The following is a 19614-nucleotide window of genomic DNA, read 5'->3' on the forward strand; positions in this document are numbered from 1 at the left end:
TTTATCAACTTAATTATTAACTTTAAAAAAACCTATTTGGTATATAAAAAAAATGCCATGACTTACAATCGATAATAGTTAATATTCAATGAAATAGAGTTTATGTACTGATTTGTTCAAACACACCATGAATAAAAGTGATGAAGGTGCCAGTGGAATGGCAGAAATAAATGTACTATAAAAACAATGACCTCAATATATCTAGCTGATATTACAGTTTGATTTTAAAATATATTCTTCTATGTTCAAATCCAGCTCCCCCTGCTAATTTGCTCCCTTTACACTGACTTCAGTGGTATCAGTTTTGAGTCCAATGGATGATATTAGGTGAAGGAATCACGATTAATTAATTAATAATATATATAACTGGCTTGTAAAAAATTAGTTTATATCAAAGTGGCAGAAGATGTTTCCCTAATTTTAGCACATAGAAGTTTGAAAACTACACTTTAAGCTGGGCACGGTGGTACATACCTGTAATCCCAGCTAATCAGGAGGCTGAGGCGGGAGGATCACCTGAGCCCAGGAGTTTGAGTCCAGCCTGGGCAACATAGCAAGACCCTACTACCCCTTAATATTAAAAACAAACAAATAAACAAAAAACCCAAAAACCTAACTATAATTTCATTGCACTGACACATAATTAAAACCACAGTATCTTTTCCTGAATACATTTTTAGCTTTGAAACTTAATTCTATTTGCAATAGCATTAAAAAAATAAAAATACTTAGGAAATAAACTTAACAAAAGAAGTGCAAGACTTGTACATTGTACACACATCATTGAAAGAAATTAAAGGTCTAAATAAATGGAACAATATCCTGTATTCACAGATTTGAAGACTTAATATAGCTAAGATGGCAACATTACCTAAATTGATTTATGGACTCAACTATCAAAATACCACCTGCCTTTTTTTGCAGAAACTGACAAGCTGATCCTAAAATTTATACGGAAATACAAGAGACTCAGAATAGTCAAAATCATTTTTCAAGGAAAGACCAAAGTTGGAAGAGTCACACTTACCAATTTCAAAACTTACTACAAAACAACGTAATCAAAACTGTGTGTTACTGGCATACGGACAGACAGACATAAAGACCAATGTAATGGAATCGAGAATCCAGAACCCATATATTTATGGGCAATTCATTTTAGTCAGTATTGCCAAAACAATTCAATGGGGAAAGAATAGTCTCTTCCACAACTGGTGTTCAGACTACTGGGCATCCACATGGAAAAAGAATGAAGTCAGACCCCTACCTCATACAATATATAAAAATTAACTCAAAACAGATTAAAAACCTAAATGTTAAGAGTGAAAACTGTAAAACTCATAGAGGAAAAGAAGAGTAAATCTTTATGACCTTGGGTTAAAGAACAGCTTCATAGACATGAACCCAAAACATAGCAGAAAAAGAAAAAACCAGATAAATTGGACTTTGTCAAAATTTATAACTTTTGTGCTTCAAGGAACACCCACAGAAAATGAAAAGACAACCCACAGCATTGCATAAAATATTTGCAAATCTTATACCTGATAAGGTACTTATGTCTAGAATATACACGAAGAACTCCTACAATTTAATAATAAAAAGACCAATTTTTAAAAAGACAAAGGACTCAAACAATTAGTTTTCCAAAGATGATGTACAAATGGCTAAAAATCACATGAAAAGACGCTCAATATCATTTAGTCATTAGGTAAAGGCAAATCGAAATCACAATGAGATACCACCTCACACCCACTAGGATGGATGTAAAAAGACAGAAAACAAGTGTTGACAAGCATGTGGCAAAACCAGAACCCTTATACAGTTAAGAATGCAAAATGATCTAGTTGCTTTGGAAAATAGTCTGACAGTTCCTCAATGTTTTGGAACTGCCAGACTATTTTCCAAAGCAACTAGACCATTTTACATTTTTAACACAGAGTAATTACATGTTCTAGCAATTCTAATCCTAGGTGTATATATACCCAAAGGAAATGAAAACATATACCAATACAGAAACTTGTACAAAAGGGTTCTTAGCAGCATTATTCGTAACAGCCAAAAAGCAGAAACAACCCACCAAATGATGAATGGATAAGTAAAATGTGGTACTTTCACACATGAAATATTCAGCAATAAAAAGAAAGTCCTGATACATGCCATACTATAGATGAATGAACTTTGAAAGCATTCACTAAGCAAAAGTCAAAGCTGATTACATATTGCATAATTCTATTTATATGAAACATCTAAAACAGGCAAATTCATAAAGAAAGTAGATTAGGATTTCCCAGTGCTGGAGGGAGGGGGAAAGGGGAACAAGGAGTGACTGCTGACAGGCATGAGGTTTCTTTCTGGGGTGAACAAAATATTCTTGAATTAGACAATGGTGATGATTGTACAATTCTGTGAATAAAGTTAAAACCACTGAATTGTACACTTTAAAAGGCTGAACTTTATGTGAATTATATCTCAATAAAGCTACTATTTATTTATTTTTGAAAAGTTTTTTTTTTTTTTTTTAGAGACAGGGTCTCATTCTGTAGCCCAGGCTGGAGTGCAGTGGCCCAGTCATAGCTCCCTGCAGCCTCAAACTCCTGGGCTCAAGCAATCCTCCCACCTCAGCCTCTTTAGTAGCTAGGACTACAGGCACTTGCCACCACACCTGGCTAATTTTTTAAAATAAAGACGCAGTCTCACTATGTTGCCCAGGCTGGTCTCAAGCTCCTGGCCCCAAGTGATCCTCCCAAAATGCTAGGATTGCCTTCCAAAACGCTAGGATTATAGGCATGAGCCACCATTCCTGGCCTAAAGTTGTTATTTAAAAATATTATTAAGGTACATGATACTATGTATTTGAAAAAATTCTGTTTGTAAAGGAAAGTTTCATTTGGGTATAGAAAAATGAAATATTAGAAGAGATAGAACAAGCACAGAAAAGGCTTTAAAAGAATTAGAAAATGAAAACAAATGTTATAGAAATGCTCTTCCATAATGGGAAAAATACATACAAATTTTTCTAGTTTTGATGTTTAACTAGAATTTTATTTTTAAAACTTAATTATGAAAAAAAAACAAACTTAATTATGAATCCTAAAGAGCTTGGCATCAAGATTTTGTATTGTTGTATGCAAAACTTTCCATATCCGTAAAGACACTGTCACAGCAGACATGGCATCAGAAAAGTCATTTGAGCTTTTCTAACTATTCTAAAAGAAAGTTCAGAATGTAGTACACTGGATATAACACTGACTTTGACAAGTGAGTTCATATACCAAGTTAATAACACGCTAAAATTAAAGCAAAACTAAAAAATTACTATCATTTTCATATCCATAACAACTGAAAATGTTCAAAATATAATGTTAATATAAAAAGAGTACCTAGATAAAAACCAAAACATTCTAAAATTTATTGGGTAATTTGTTTACAGTATTTTCAAATGCCTAAAAATGTCTTATAATGTTAAGAACCTACCTTTACTATAAAGAGCTTTATGTACTTTGGAAGGCTTTTCCACCGTTGAAGATGCTGAGAATCCAGGAGGTAAACGGACGTGAACCAGAGTCAGTGTATTAGGCCGTGCCAGTGGCTGTCTGAATGGACAAGTGCTGAAATACAACCTAATACCTGATGATGGGGTAAAATCGTGCATCAATAACAGAAAATAAAGGATCTGAGGTACATGTTTTATTGAAACAATTCCATCAAGAAACACAACTCTGTTAAAACCATCTATCACTTCCCTGACTGATCTTAAATCACCAACCGGACTACTAGCTGAAACAGATGTCTAAGAAAATATCACTCGGAAATGAGAAGTGAATCAATACATTTCAGTGGAAAGAACTTGCAATGACAAGCCAAAGAGGCTTATGTTCCAATTCTGTCACCAAATGTGACCTACTTTACCTTTCAGGTCTGGTTTTACATCTATAAAATGAGGAGACAGAACCAGAGGAATCTTCTAATTTTTAAAATCTTTAATTTTATAAATTATTAATATGGCTTGATAATTGATACACAAGCAAAAACATATTTCTAATCATAAATTTCCAAATCTGAGGATTATTAAAAGTTGTAACAACTATAGCAGATAAATAAATAAAATAACATACCTGTATGTGTGACAGCCAATAACTGACAGTCCAGCGATTCAGAATTTTCAATCACTGCTATTTGAACAATTGGCTTAAAAACAGAACGATCAATGGTCCTAAAATAAAGGAGAAAAACTAAAGTATATTGTTAAAATGTATATACTAAATTATAATGAACGTTTTCCATCAGCATTTTTATATGTCTAAATATGCTAAAATAATTTAACACTATCTTCTTAGGAAAGCAATATAACAGTAACAAGAATGGCAAAAACTCCTAAATGCATACTGTTTATGTTACTGTTGTTAAGGGTAATCCTATTTTGAAACAAAGATCATTTAAAAAGGCTAAAATCATTGGGTAAATGGCTGGTGGGGAATTAAGTGTTCTCAAAGCATAACATTATCATTCTAAAGATTACTACTAATTAAAAAGGGGCAAAATGGGACTTTTTAATGTAGATATTTGGAGAACATCAGCTTAACCAAGTGCTCAACAGTGGGAAAACTGATATTATGTGCCTCCTGATGTAATGCGGTAAGTAGTTCACGTCATCTATGTAATACTGGCTAAAAAAAACTACTAAGAAACTAATTATAAAGAAAAAGATGAATTCAGAAATTTGGGTATTCTATAGATAACTTTCCTGCCCTTTTCTCTCAAATGTCAACATTATCAAAAAGAAAAGGCAACAAAGGGGCTGTTGTATATTAAAGAGACTAATGACCAATGCAATTCATGAGCTCTGATTTTGACTGGAAAGAAATGGAAAGAAAAACAGATAAAAAAGATTTCTGAGACCACTGGGCAATTTTAATATGGACTGTATAATTAGCAGATAATATTACAGAATTACTGTTGATTTTCTTAAGTATGGTAATTGTACTGTGTTATGAAAGACACACGAATGGAAACTGAAGAATTTAAGGATGAAAATCATGATGGCTACGACTTACTATCAAATGGCTCATAAGAAAGACAGTGAACAAATGAGGCAAAATATTAACAGTTGATGAATAAAGATAAAGGGTATAATAGTTTTTATCATATTGTTCTTTTACTTTTCTGTGGATTTGAAAAAATTTCCAAAAGCAAGTTAAGGTAAAAAATAAGAAACTCTATGTTTAGAATTGTATGCTTTCAGAATTTTTTTTCACTGAAGAGCAAAAAATAAAATGTTCATTTTTCACTATGATATCTGATTGTAGCAATTACCTAGACACATAGACAACAAAAGCAGTGAAAATGTGACGCCTTTATTATGGGGAGAGAATGTTTGCAGGTGACTAAAGCAGTTGGGATATAGGCAAATAGTGGTACAGAATATCTGAAGATCTGACTTCTAGGTTGGGTTCAAGCACTTATTTAGGATTAGACCTAAGTTAACATCCCTTAGTTTCACTCTCCTCATGAATAAAATGAGGATACTACAACTGTGAAATTCTATATTCTGTACTTGTGTCAATAATCAGACCTACTAAACTTGAACCATGTAGGCCTATTAAAAGGATGAGTAGTTATAATGGGGGGAATTTTTAGACACGTAGCTCCTGAGTCATGATACCTATAATGCCTGTAATAGATCACCTGAAGTTTGACTTTAAGTTCCAAGAAAAACACATCAAGCTGTACTTTACACAGTAAAACCAGAATGCCTTATGTTTCAAACCATCAAACATAAGAATAAAATAAAATAGCTGGTGCGGTGGCACTTGTTTGTAATCCCAGCTACTTGGGAAGCTGAGGCAGGAGGATCACTTGAGCTTAGGAGTTTGAAACCAGCCTAGGAAACATAGGGACACCTTGCCTCAAAAAAAAAAAAAAAAAAAAAAAAAAAAGAGTCTCTAGCAGCTCTCGGTTTCAAACATAAACATAATTTAATTTTAGTATACTACATAGAAATAGTATAATTAAGCCTACAAATGAAATGTCTGAAAATAAATTAGTATTACCTAGCAATGTTACCAGCAGCAGAGACAATAGCATTCTGTGAAACTGAGGCAACTCTGCTCATTCCTTGTCCATCTTGGCCCAAATCATAAACCTGTGAATAAAAAAATCATTCTCACTTAAACACAGTTATATATTGTACACATATTATTAAATAAACTTTTCCCCTTTAGGGATCCTTTAATTTTGGTACTTCATACAGGTTATCAAAACATTTAGAGATGAAATCTCATAAAAAAAGACCACTCCCTAAGAAGTGGTCTGGAATGGTTTTTTTATAAGCACACAGGTCATAGGAAAAGTTTCAAAGCGACTGAATCTTATTCCTTAAAAACAGGAATTTTTTAACTCTTAAATGGTAGCATAATATTAATACTTACCTGTATTACTCCTTTCTCAGATCGTGTATATAAAATATTTCTAGAATTATCAATTGCAATTTGAACAATAGGATCTAAAAGTAAGACAAAAAAAAACAACAAAAAACAAGGATTAACAAATTGAACACAGTAGCCAGTTAGAACAAACTAAAATTGCTGAATTAGAATTTTGCATTCAGGGGCTTTCTCTCTCTCACTTTGTAGTTAAGTCCTGGGATACCTGCATAAGGACCAGGCTGGAAAGCATTTAGGTCAGACAACACATGAAAACAAAGATGTTAAATACTGTGATTGGGTTAAGAACATCGTGAATAAGTTATTATGATCTCTAAATAAATTTTAAGCCAAACCAAAACCAAGTTCTAGATTATTTCTTTACTCAACAATATTTACTATATACTAGAAAAACATAGAATAATTACATCTGGTCCTTCAAGAAACTTCCAATTTAGTTTATAATTTATTGTGTGAAAAGAAACAATTTAAAAATTCAATGATATTAACATTTAGGTATATTTGTCTTATCTCGTCAAAGCATTTTAAAATTATCTCATCTATCTAAATCTCAGTTCATTAAAAATTCACACATACTCATTTTTACTGGGAATCTGTTCTAGACCAGGCAAAACATATATCAGATGTCTATGTCTAAATGCTTGTCTCTCTCACATACACACACACATTTTGGTTTAAGTATGTAGAGTTGTTTTGGACACGTGTTCCAGGATGCTACATTTACAGGAAATAAGTAACTCAAGAATAAAACTCATACTTTTTCTATGTTTTATAATCCCCTTACCTTTTAAGAGACCTTATAACAAATGCTATTTCATATGACAAACTGTTTCAATCAAGAATGACAATTTCTGAAGAAAATGTTGAGGCAAAGATGTGTTAAAAATTTGCCAAACTTACTGTTTTCTACTTACCATCTTCAGAGAATGTGAACTGTAGCAAGGAAGGAACAAGGAAAGAAAGTGGGCTCTTTGAGTGGTTTATTTTCCTGCATCTTTGGCTAAACCAACCTGCTTCTGCCTTAAAGAGAAAAATAAAAGAAGACTTGTAAAGGTATATAATTCCCTCACAATAACTACTGTATACCCATATTTATAAAAATCTTCAAATCTTCATGAAATTCAGTGATGATAAATAAAGCAAGACATACTATTCAAAATTAAATACTAAGTTTGATCCATAATTAAAAATATCAACAAAATACTGACAAGGAAAGACTGTCAAGATATATCGTTAAGTGAAAAGTCAATTGTGAAATAAAACATAATCAATAATCCAAGTAAAAACACATATTTCCAAAAATACACTATGTATTTGTATCTGTGTATACACACAAATACATGTATAGATATTTTTATATATACATCTTTTAATATATATATCATGTTCTACAAAGACATACAGAGTTGATAATGGCCTTTACCTCTGAGGACAGAACTATGTTTTGTAGGCATGGTATCATCGAGGAGGACTGTCAATTGTATGCTCGAATATTTTCCATAAAAATACATTAATGTCCTTATATAATTAGAAAATAAAAACAAAAGCCTATCTTTCCCTACTCGGTCAAGACAGAGGAAAAAAATGTTAATCAATGTCAGATTCCCCAGTTGTTCAGGAGGTTGAGCCATGAAGACTGCTCGAGCCCAGGAATCTGAGGTTACAGTGAGCAACGATCATGCCACCGCACTCCAGCCTGGGTGAAAGTGAGACCCTATCCCTAAAATAAAAAATAAAATAAAATGAAAAAAGTCAGACTTACTTGGTATGCTACTTCATATAAACAGCCATCCTTTCCAGCCAAGAAAATTCTGCCATTATCAGTGGAAGTTATTGTTAAAAGGTAAGTATTATCAGTGGGAAGAGAATATAAAGGATCTGGAAGTAACTGCATTCCACCAGACATACTGTCATTAAGAGTTCCAGAACCTATTTTTTTTAAAAAAGAATACATAAATCAGTTTATTACCTTTTATTTGACAGTTTAAAACAATCTTTACATTATCTTCAGAATTAATATTCTCACTAAATTCTTATTGACATAGTCAAAAGCTTCTATGACATACATTCTTAAATTACTGTAAGAATTTTGATACAAATAAATTGATAATTCTAGTTAAATAAAACCTGCTATATATGTATATGTGTAAGTATATGTATTTAAGTATATGTGTGTGTACACACACACACACATACATGTAATGTAGTAAAACATCAAACAAAAAACTAACCCAAATTATAAAGTTTTAGAAAAGCACCTGAGGATTTGGTAGCAGTAATCATTAATCTGAATTACTGGAATTCAACATTTTATCCAAATTAGTTTTTAATTATAATATTAATTGGCCAAAATATTGTTATTTTAAAAAACATAACATGTGGGTTGCCATACCTGTTTGCAAATTAGCATAGCTGAGTCCAAGAATTACTATATCTACAGGGGTCGCCAAAACCAGGAGGTGCCGTACATGAGGTTGAAAGATGCCTAAGATAAAGTAGACACAGGACAGGAATTATTTTCGTAAAAAACATCCAGCACCTAAGCACTAACAGAATACAGTTATACCATTTAAATGAGCTATGGATTAAACAGTCTATGAAAAGTCTGAATCCAGTTTAGTCAATTCTGATGTTAAAATATTACTATGTATGATCATTTAAGTAAGTAAATATTAGTAAAGAACCACCTTAGGAAACAATCATTTCAATATTTAATGCTGTTTAAAACAGGGTTATAGTTCCATCTTCACTCCCACTGCTTCATCTGACTAACCTCTAAAAATAAATAAATAAATAAATAAATTAATTAATTAATAAAACAGTGTTATATTACAAAATAGTTTAGGCTTATTAAAATATAAAGACATATTTGTATATCCATTTTCCTAGCATTCATCAATAAGTGTCCATTGAAAGATGGACAAAATGTGGCATATACATACAGTAGAATATCATTCAGCCTTAAAAAGGAAATTCTGATACATGCTACAACACAGATGAACCTTGAGGACATGCTGTATAAAATAACCTAGTCACAAAAAAAGTATAGTACCATATGATTCCATTTATAAGGAAACCTAGAGTAGTCAAATTTATAGAGACAAAAAGTAGACACGGACTTCGGTGGGGGGGGAACCAAGGGCAACACACGTAACCTAAACATATGTACACCCATAATTTGCTGAAATAAAAAAAAAAAAAAAAAGTAGAATGGCTGTTGCCAAGGGCTGAGGGAAGAAGGGACAAGAGTTATTATTTAATGGGTACAGAGTTTCAGTTTTGTAAGACAAAAAAAATTCTGAACATGGATGGTGACAATGGCTACAAAACAATGTGAATGTACTTAATACCACTGAACTGTACACTCAAAAATGATTAAGATGGCAAAGTTTGTGTGATGTGTATTTACCACAATTAAAACATATGAAGATTTCATTTTTGAAGTGTGGTAAATAAAATTTAGATAATCTTAGGAAATAAAACTTAGACCTATAATATCCACTAGAGAAAATGCTAGGACATTGATAGGAGTCTAGAAGGATATTTATACATTTATGCACATCTTTCAGAGAAGAATAAATTCAGTTTCAGAGGAGACACTAAACAAAGCACAAAATTTATGTTAATTCATCTAACATATTAATATTAAAATATGTGGAATGGCACAAGACGTTATGTGCAATTATCACTGTCATCGTGTTATGACATCCAAAAATAATGTCTGATAGGAATAAAAGGAAATACACCTTACATTATGATTATGGACATCTCTTTATGTGTATACATTTCGCCTACTTAAGGTTTTTATTTCACAGAAAATAAAACAATGCTTATGTCATCATTTGGCGTTAATTTCATTGATGAACACACTAAGAAGCATAAAAGCTGCAGCTTTATGTGTCAAGACTCAAGTCATCAAAGCTGAAGGAACTGACCTTCTACCTTAATGACCTCAAAATAAACCTGATATTTCACAATAGATTTACAAAGCTTAAACTTTATGAAAACTTAAAGATTTTTCCTTAACAAAAACCTTACTGAAAGCATTTAGTCACACTGCTACACCAAAGAAGTCACCTTTGACTACAGAAACCTTAGTGAAGTTGGAACTTTATAAATGGTGAAGCTGGCTTATGGCTTGGAATAAAGGAAGATAAGCAAAGCAGTACCTCTGTCAAATTATGTCATCTCTAAAATTTCTCATAATCTATATAAATATTTTAAAACAGGAGATGGTGGATAATTGGAAGCTATCTCCCTTTAGGATGTGACAGGATTAAATCGCTGACATTTCTCACTTCTGTCAACTCTCACTTTTTTTTTTTTGAGACAGAGTCTCACTCTGTTGCCCAGGCTAGAGTGCCGTGGCGTCAGTCTAGCTCACAGCAACCTCAAACTCCTGGGCTCAAGCGATCCTCCTGCCTCAGCCTCCCGAGTAGCTGGGACTACAGGCATGCGCCACCATGCCCGGCTAATTTTTTTTTCTCTACATATATTTTTAATTGTTCAGCTAATTTCTTTCTATTTTTAGTAGGAGGGGGCCTCGCTCTTGCTCAGGCTGGTCTTGAACTCCTGAGCTCAAATGATCCTCCCGCCTCAGCCTCCCAGAGTGCTAGGATTACAGGCGTGAGCCACCGCGCCTGGCCCCTCTCACTTCTTATCTATAAAGTATAGGTGTATCTTAGGGATATTCCAAGTTTGGTTCCAGACCATTGCAATATATACTGTCGAGACACAGTGCATATAAAAGTTATGTTTATACTGCACTGCAGTCTACTAAGTGTGCAACATTATGTCTCAAAAAACAAGGTACATACCTTAATAAAAAATACTTTATTGCTAAAAAATGTGACAATCATCTGAGTCTTCAGTGAGTCCTAATCTTTCTGCTGGTGAAGGGTCTGGCCTCGATACTGAAGGCTGCTGACTGATCAGGGTGGTGGTTGCTAAAGGTTGCATTGGCTGTGATAATTTCTTAAAATAAAACAACAGTGAAGTTTGCTGCATCAATTGACTCTTCCTTTCATGAAAGATTTCACTGTAGCATGTGATGCCCTTTGACAGCATTTTATCGACAGCAGAACTTTCAAAATTGGAGTCAATCCTCTCAAACCCTGGCACGGTTTTATCAACTAAGGTAATGCAGTATTCCAAATCCTTTGCTGTCACTTCAACAATGTGTACAGCGTCTTCACCAAAAGTAGATTCGATCTCAAGAAACTACTTTTCTTTTTATGAGTTCAATTAAGATCTCTTATTTCCAGAGCCTGTAACAGTTGGTTAACAATGCTAGCGAAGCTGGTACGATCTGAAGGCCATCTACCTACCTCTTTAGGCATTCAACCAATAGAATCTCTACAAAGAAGATCAGAGACCAGTTGGGATCTGTCTCAATGTGTGTAGGGCAAGAGGCCTTCTCCCCACATCCTTTTTCCAACGATACTATTTTTTAGCTAAATGAAATTCAAATTCATGACATTCTAGTCATCTCTAATACCACTGATTCCCTCCCCAACCCCAGAACAGGAAGCCAAGGTAAGAGGGGATATTGACTCTTACTATGAAAAACCTGGCTTCATCTCAATGGAGCAATGATGGTAAGGAGGTTGGCACCATAGAGAGGGGACAAGCAAGCACTGAGACAGGCCTGTCTAGAAGCAATCAAGTCAGCCCCAGCTCCTGGGATGGGGCATTCCTTTGAGACTCTCACTTCCATAGGGTTAGATAAGGGAGGAACTTGTGATGACTCATTACTTCCTGTCCCTCAAATTAAAACATGATAAACTCAGAAAGTCTTACCTTCAAAATACCATATGCTACCTCATGAGAAATATTCTATACAGCCATCTCTATGCCAGTACCCACTCCCTTCTCCTAATACCCAGAGCTGCCAGCCCCTCTCCCCAGCCTTGAGTGGCATATCCAACACTGATTCGATACTCTTGACTCATGAAATTATTATGTTTTAAAAATTATAATAAAAGCTAGATTATCATAGTAAAACAAGAAAGAAATTCAGTGGACGTGCCCCTCCCTCATCCTGCAGAGCCCACCCATTCCCACCCCTGCTAGCCTGGGAAACCTATACTACAACATTCCAACACCACCTGGGGGTGGCCCAAGGGAAGCTGCCTGAAGTGCTTTCCTGTGATTCCCAGATCAGCCATGATCAGAGGGAACTGGGGGAACCTCTTCCCTGAGGAAGAGCAGGGACAAAACTCCCCCAATAGATCTCAAGGGCCAGAGGCAGGTCTGGAAGGTTTAGCTTATATACTGTAGCTAAGCCTGAGTCCACTGCCCACTCCCACTAGCACCTGAGTCCTTGCTTTAAATAGTAGTAGCCTCAGTACCTCCTAGGGGTGACAAAGTACCTAGCTCTCTGTCCCACAACTTAGAACAGGTTTGCCTTTTCTTTTTCTTCCTTCTTTTCCTTCCCTTCCTTCCCCCCATCTCTCTCTCTCTCGTCTCTCGTCTTAAACTTGGCTTCAAGTATAAAGGTTTGCCTTTTCTTACCCTCTTCTTTTTTTTTTTTTAAATTAAAAGCCGAGGTAGTCCATGGGATGATAAAACCCTACCTAGAATGGCAGTATTTTGGCCTAATAAAGCAGTAGAGTAAAAGTCTCCATGAGTTAAAAAAAAATAATAAAGTAACTGATGAACTTGAATAAATTAAAGATATGAATTACCGCACAAAGACCTTTCCTTCCCAGGCTGTCTTTGATATTTGTTTGGCCAGCAGCATTTCTGTCTGTGCTACTTTTCTCTATTACCCTTCTCATGACAGAAGGCTAGAGCCCAATAAGGCCCCAGCTGCTTCATCCCACTGTGGGTAGAACAGCTTGACATGGTGAACTACACCATAGCACGCGACAACCTTGAAAGATAGTCCTGACGTGGAAGGACGTCTTACAGGGACAGAGAAGGCACAGCTGGCAGGATGCCCTGGGCTCCAATCCTGGGAGTATGGGAGGAAGAAACCACTTTCTTTGCTCATCCATAAGAAGCACCTTCTCATCTGTTCAAGTTTCAGCATGAGATTGCAGCAATTCAGTCCCATCATCAGGCTCCACTTCTAATTCTAGTTCTCTTGCTATTTTTTTTTTTTTTTACCTCCTACTCCTTCTCTTGATGTTTCCATTCCACCTGCAGTAACTTCCTCCACTGAAGTCTGAAACCTCTCAAAGTCATCCACGAAAGTTGGAATGAACTTCTTCCAAACTCCTATTAATGTTGATATTTGGCCTTCTCCCATGAATCCATGAATCATGAATATTTTAATGGCATCTAGAATGGTAAATATTTTCCAGAAGATTTTCAAATTACTTTGCCCAGATCCATCAGAGGAATAACTATGGGAGCTATAGCCTTATAAAATGTATTTTTTAAATAAGACTTGAATGTTGAAATGACTTCTTGATCCATGGGCTGCAGAACAGATATTGTGCTATCAGGCATGAAAATATTAATCTCCTTGTATATCTCTATCAAAGCTCTTGGGTGACTGGGTGTATTATAAATGAGCAGTAATATCTGAAAGGAACCTTTTTTCTGAGCAGCAGGTCTCAACGGTTGGCTTAAACTATTCAGCAAACCATGCTATAAACAAATGTGCTATCATCCAGGCTTTGTTGTTCCATTTATAGAGCACAGGCAGAGTAGATTTAGCATAACTCTTAGGTGCCCTAGGATTTTCAGAATGGCTACTGAGTACTGGCTTCAACTGAAAAGTCATCAGCTGCATTAACCCCTAACAAGAGAGTTATCCTGTCCTTTGAAGCTTTGAAGCCAGGCATTGACTTCTCCGCTCTAGGTATGAAAGTCCTAGAGGCATATTCTTCTGATTCAAGGCTATTTTATCTACACTGAAAATTGTTGTTTAGTGTAATTCATCAATGATCTTAGCTAGATCTTCTGGATAACTTGCTGCAGCTTCTATTTCAGCACTTGCTGCTTTACCTTGCACTTTTAAGTTATGGAGAGGGCTTCTTTCTTTGAATCTCATGAACTGACCTGTTAACTTCCAACTTTTCTTCTATAGCTTCCTCATCTCTCTCAGTCTTCACAGTGTTGAAGATTTAGGGCCTTGCTCTGGATTAGGCTTTTGCATAAGGGAATGTTGTGGCTGGTTTGAGCTATCCAGACCATTCAAACATCCTCCATATCAGCAATAAGGCTGTTTTGCTTTTTTATCATTCATGTGTTCACTGCAGTAGCACTTTTTTCTCTTTTTTTAAGAGATGGGGTCTCACTCTGTCACCCAGGCTGGAGCACAGTGTCGCGAACATAGCTCACTGCAAACTTCAACTCCTGAGCTCAAGTGATCCTCCTATCTCAGCCTCTCAAGTAGCTAGGACTATAGGCATATGCCACCACACCTGGCTAATTTTTAAAAATAGAGACAGGGTCTAGTCTGGTCTTAAACTCCTGGCCTCAAGCGAGCCTCCTGCCTTGGCCTTTCAAAGTGTGGGGATTACAGGCATGAGCCATCGTGCCCAGCATGGAGTAGCACTTTTAATTTACTTCAAGAGATTGTCCTTTACATTCAAAATATGGCTAAATATTTGGCATAAGAGGACTAGTTTTTGGCCTATATCCCCTTTTGACATACCTTCCTCAGTAAGGTTAATCATTTATACCTTTTGATGAAAAGAAAGTAAAAGACCTCTGACTCTTTCTTTCATTTGAACACTTAGAGGCCACTATAGGGTTATTAATTGGCCTAAATTCAGTATTGTTGTGTCTCAGGGATAGGGAGGCCCAAGGAGAGGAAGAGAGATGGGAGAATAGCTGGGCAGTAGAATTATCAGAACACACCCAACATTTATCAATTAAGGTCACTATCTTATATGATCACATGGTTCATGGTACCCCAAAACAATTACAACAGTAATATCAAAGACTAAGGATTATCATAAAAGATATGATAATAATGAAACAGTTTGAAATATTGTGAGAATTACCATAATGTGACAGAGACACAAAGTAAGCATGTACTACTGGAAAAATGGCACTCATAGGCTTGCTCAATGCAGGGTCACCACAAATCTTTGTTTTTAAAAAATGTAGTATTAGCAAAGCGCAATAGAATGAGGTAAGCCTGTACACATCTTATGAGCACTGTTTAGTAACTGCCATTGTTGTTTAGGTCTTTGAAATGGTGTAAAGTTTCATTGGTTAATAAAATTTTGAAAGAAAAAGTTTAGTACTTCTGTACAAATAGCACTTATAATGCTTTACAACACATCTGTTGCTGCTGCTCTCATGAAGAAACTCAATAGAACCCTAACTCACTGTGTTTTATAAAGGCATGGTTTGGCACCAAACACTTGCCATGGCACCTTCAACTTCCAAGACAACTACAATGGCAATATGAACTAGTACTTTTTCCAGAGATTTTGTCCAGAAAAAGAAAAATACAAAGACCTCTTCTACTGGGAAGTTCACTGGCTTTCCAGAACTAGTTGCTTAAACTTGAGCCAGGAGGTTTACTCTTTTGGAGAGACAGGAAGACCATTCTAAAAACAAGTTGCAGGAGGGAATTTATACATAATTTGACTTAGGTAACAGTTTTACTGGGTCATACCGATAAGGTAAATTGTTTGTCTCATAATCACTATAATGAATGCTGCCCCCTAATGATAAACTCTTTGGCCAAGTTATATCCCTGAAAGAGAACAGTAAAGCTGAACAACTATGTGACTCTTTCAGCATGTGAGGAATGCTTTTTTGTACTCAAAAAGAGTAAATAAGCTTTGTCAATTTTTCTGCAAGCAAAAACCTGCAAATGCTAGGAAACACTGAAGAATTCTTGTGTTTTGTTCAAACAATCATAAAATTGAAACATGAATTCATAAATTTCTTGCTTACATAGAAAGCATCAATAAAGCAGACTCTTGCCAAAAAGCTTATTTGACTTGGAAAAAGATGACTTTATTTAGCTGAATTATAATATTCCCTTGCAAAAGGCAAAGTAAGACATGGACTCTGGTTAGTTATAACATATTTTTGAGAGTCAGAATTTTCAACACCTGTTACTGGCAAAGGTCAGAATTGTTTCACCTTCACCCCAAAGACTGCCATAGTTTCGATTTTTCATTAAAATTTGAGTAGAATAAAATTTTACTATTTGTTCCAGATGGACAATTTATATTTACTACAATAGGGGGCAGGAATAGTCATCGACCTTTATATGAATAAACTTTTTATGAAGAAACAAGACACAGATATATACATCAGGATAAAGACTGCTTTTAGACTCTATATAAAGAAAATAAATTTTCTTTTTCTTTTATTTTTTTTCTATTTTTTTGCTTCACCCCAAACTCTATCCTAGCACAAACACATTTTCAATGTAACCAAATAAACAATGTATAAAAATGCATGTTACTACTTATGTGAATAGCTATATTTTCAGAATGTCAAGATCTCAAAATTTTTTATTTAGGCCTTGCAAAAAAGTGAATTTCTCTATTATCTCCTCTTGTAGAAAGGTGTATTTAGGGGTTTGTATCTTAAATTTAAGTCAATCAATTCTGTTTGTCAGTAACTCTGATAAAAGATGAGGCATTATGAAGTCGAAAGTAAGTTAAACAATACTTGTAACTTCTCTAGGATTTATTCAGGTCCATGGGCTGTCAAGACTTTTAAAAAGGAGAGATAAAAATGTTTTTTACATTAAATTCAGTAATTCTTGAAAAAATCTATAATGCAAAAAACTTCAGGTAAATGAAGAGAAGTAGTTAAAAGGAAGCAAAATAGGCCGGGCACGGTGGCTCACACCTGTAATCCTAGCTCTCTGGGAGGCCAAGGCGGGCGGATTGTTTGAGCTCAGGAGTTCGAAACCAGCCTGAGCAAGAGAGAGACCCCGTCTCTACTAAAAATAGAAAGAAATTAATTGGACAACTAAAAATATATAGAAAAAATTAGCCGGGCGTGGTGGCGCATGCCTGTAGTCCCAGCTACTCGGGAGGCTGAGGCAGTAGGATCACTTGAGCCCAGGAGTTTGAGGTTGCTGTGAGCTAGGCTGACGCCACGGCACTCTAGCCCGGGCAACACAGTGAGACTCTGTCTCAAAAAAAAAAAAAAAAAAAAGAAAGAAATAAAAGGAAGCAAAATAAAATTCAAAGAATTATAGTTTAACATTACAAAAAAATTTTTTTTTAATTGAGACAGGTTCTCACCCTGTCACCCAGGCTAGAGTGCAGTGGCATCATCATAGCTCACTGAAACCTCAAATTCCTGGGCTCAAGCGATCCTCTTGCCTCAGCCTCCCAAGCAGATGGGACTATAGGGGCGTGCCAGCATGCTCATCTCATTTTTGTATTTTTTTGTAGAGACAGGGTCTCACTCTTGCACAAGCTGGTCTTGAACTCCTGATGTCAAGCAATCCTATGGCCTTGGCCTCCCAAAGTGCTAGGATGACAGGCTTGAGCCACCATGCCCGGCTTAAAAAAAATTTTTTTTTTTAGAAATGGGGTCTCACTATGTTGTCCAGGCTAGAGTGTAGTGGCTATTTTCGGGCACAATCATAGTGCACTACAGCCTCGAACTCCTGGCCTCAAGTGACCCTTCTGCTTGAGCCTCCTGAATAGCTGGGACTACAGGCTCTTGCCAGTGCACCTGGCTTAACATAATAACAGCTTAAAACATAGGCTCGCTTACACTATTAAAGTGAGCAAACAGTTAAATATTCTTAATCATTATATATTTCTAGTTAGAAGTAATTCAGAATAAAATTTCAATAGGAAATTCAACTACCTAAAATGTGTTATCATTCAGTACTAGAGTCTATGTATATATAAACATAATCTCATCCTTACATTTGTATTTCTTTCCTTTTTTTAAATATTTTTATTTCTTACCAGGTTTTGGTTTCACAAGCCCCACAGCAAGAATAGTCTCACTAAGTCCATCGAAATAGGCAAGGTCTCCTCTGTCAATAAATGAAGAAAAACATGTTATATATATAAAGAAAACAAAGTTCTTATCATACAATGCTCTTTATTAGTCAGATAAAATCAGACACAGATGAAAGTCAAATATGTTATAAAAGGAGAAGAAAAGAGATAGACACTGAATATGATGAAAAAACCAGCAAACAGAATTGTTTCAGTTCCAAGACCCAAGAACAAAGATCTGCGTAAGGCTAAGCATGAATTATTACAGAAAAACAGGGCATGCCTCTTCTCATTCTAACTCCCCCTACTGGGCTACAAGATCAAGTATCAAGTAACATCAATCTACTGCTCAGGCAGGGGCAAGAGTGTGGAGAAGACAATCTCAGAAGGATGGGCTCACAGGGAAAGCCTAAGGCTGAAGGTGAAACAGACATATCAAGAAAAAATCTCCAGTAACCCAACTTGCCCCCTAAGCACAAGGTAATTCTAAAGAAATTGAAAATCTGTGTTGCTCTGAGATAGCAATAACAAAACCCAAACTCAGCTCAACTCCTGACATGTAAAAAGTCAACTTCCCCCACAATAAAGGGCTACCTACTATATCTTACCAAACGTACCATTTCTAAGAATAAATGCTACTTACTACACAGTACCTACTGTCCTACATATGATGTCTGGCTTCCAATCAAAAATTATGAGACATAAGAAAGAAAAAGGCCAGATGCAGTAGCTCATGCCTGTAATCCCACCACTTTGGGAGGTGAAGGCAGCAGGACTCCTTGAAGCAAGGAGTTTGACACCAGCCTGAGCAACACAGCAAGACCCTGTCTCTAAAAAAAAAAAAAAACAAAATTAGAAGGGGTGGTGGTACATGCCTGAAGTCCCAGTTGCTTAGGAAGCTGAGGCAGGAGGATCACTTGAGCCCAGGGGTTTAAGGATGCAGTGAGCTATGATGATGTCACTATACTCTAGCCTGGGTAACAGAGCAAGACCCTGTCTCAAAAAAAAAAAAAAAAAAAAAAAAACCAACAAGGGAAAAAACCCCCCAGTGTCAAGAAACAAAGACAGAAACAGACTCAGCTATCAGTCCAAACTATTAGCAAGAAATTTAAGATAACTATGATCAGTATGTTACAATCTCTAATGGAAAAATTATTTAATGGACACATATGCATAAATAGGTAAAAATTTCAGCAAAGACATAAAAATTATAGGAAAGAAGCCAATGAAAATGTTGGAAATAAAAAGTACAGAATAGAGACAAATAATATCTTAGG

General features: G+C 35.5%; 1 protein-coding gene across 1 annotated transcript in view; it reads right to left on the minus strand.

Moving 5' to 3' along the window:
- Window positions 1–19614, minus strand: part of NUP155 (nucleoporin 155kDa) — a 69238-nt gene that overhangs the window by 43360 nt on the left and 6264 nt on the right. The window contains exons 4-11 of the mRNA XM_012649456.1: window positions 18302–18372; window positions 8833–8925; window positions 8203–8369; window positions 7355–7460; window positions 6426–6499; window positions 6048–6139; window positions 4113–4210; window positions 3472–3624 (exon numbers count right to left, since the gene is read on the minus strand). Coding sequence (XP_012504910.1) covers window positions 3472–3624; window positions 4113–4210; window positions 6048–6139; window positions 6426–6499; window positions 7355–7460; window positions 8203–8369; window positions 8833–8925; window positions 18302–18372 — 854 coding nt within the window. The remainder of the gene's footprint in view (window positions 1–3471; window positions 3625–4112; window positions 4211–6047; window positions 6140–6425; window positions 6500–7354; window positions 7461–8202; window positions 8370–8832; window positions 8926–18301; window positions 18373–19614) is intronic.

The sequence above is a fragment of the Propithecus coquereli genome, unplaced genomic scaffold (assembly GCF_000956105.1).
Source record: "Propithecus coquereli isolate 6110/MARCELLA unplaced genomic scaffold, Pcoq_1.0 Scaffold110, whole genome shotgun sequence".
NCBI classification, from domain to species: Eukaryota; Metazoa; Chordata; class Mammalia; order Primates; family Indriidae; genus Propithecus; species Propithecus coquereli.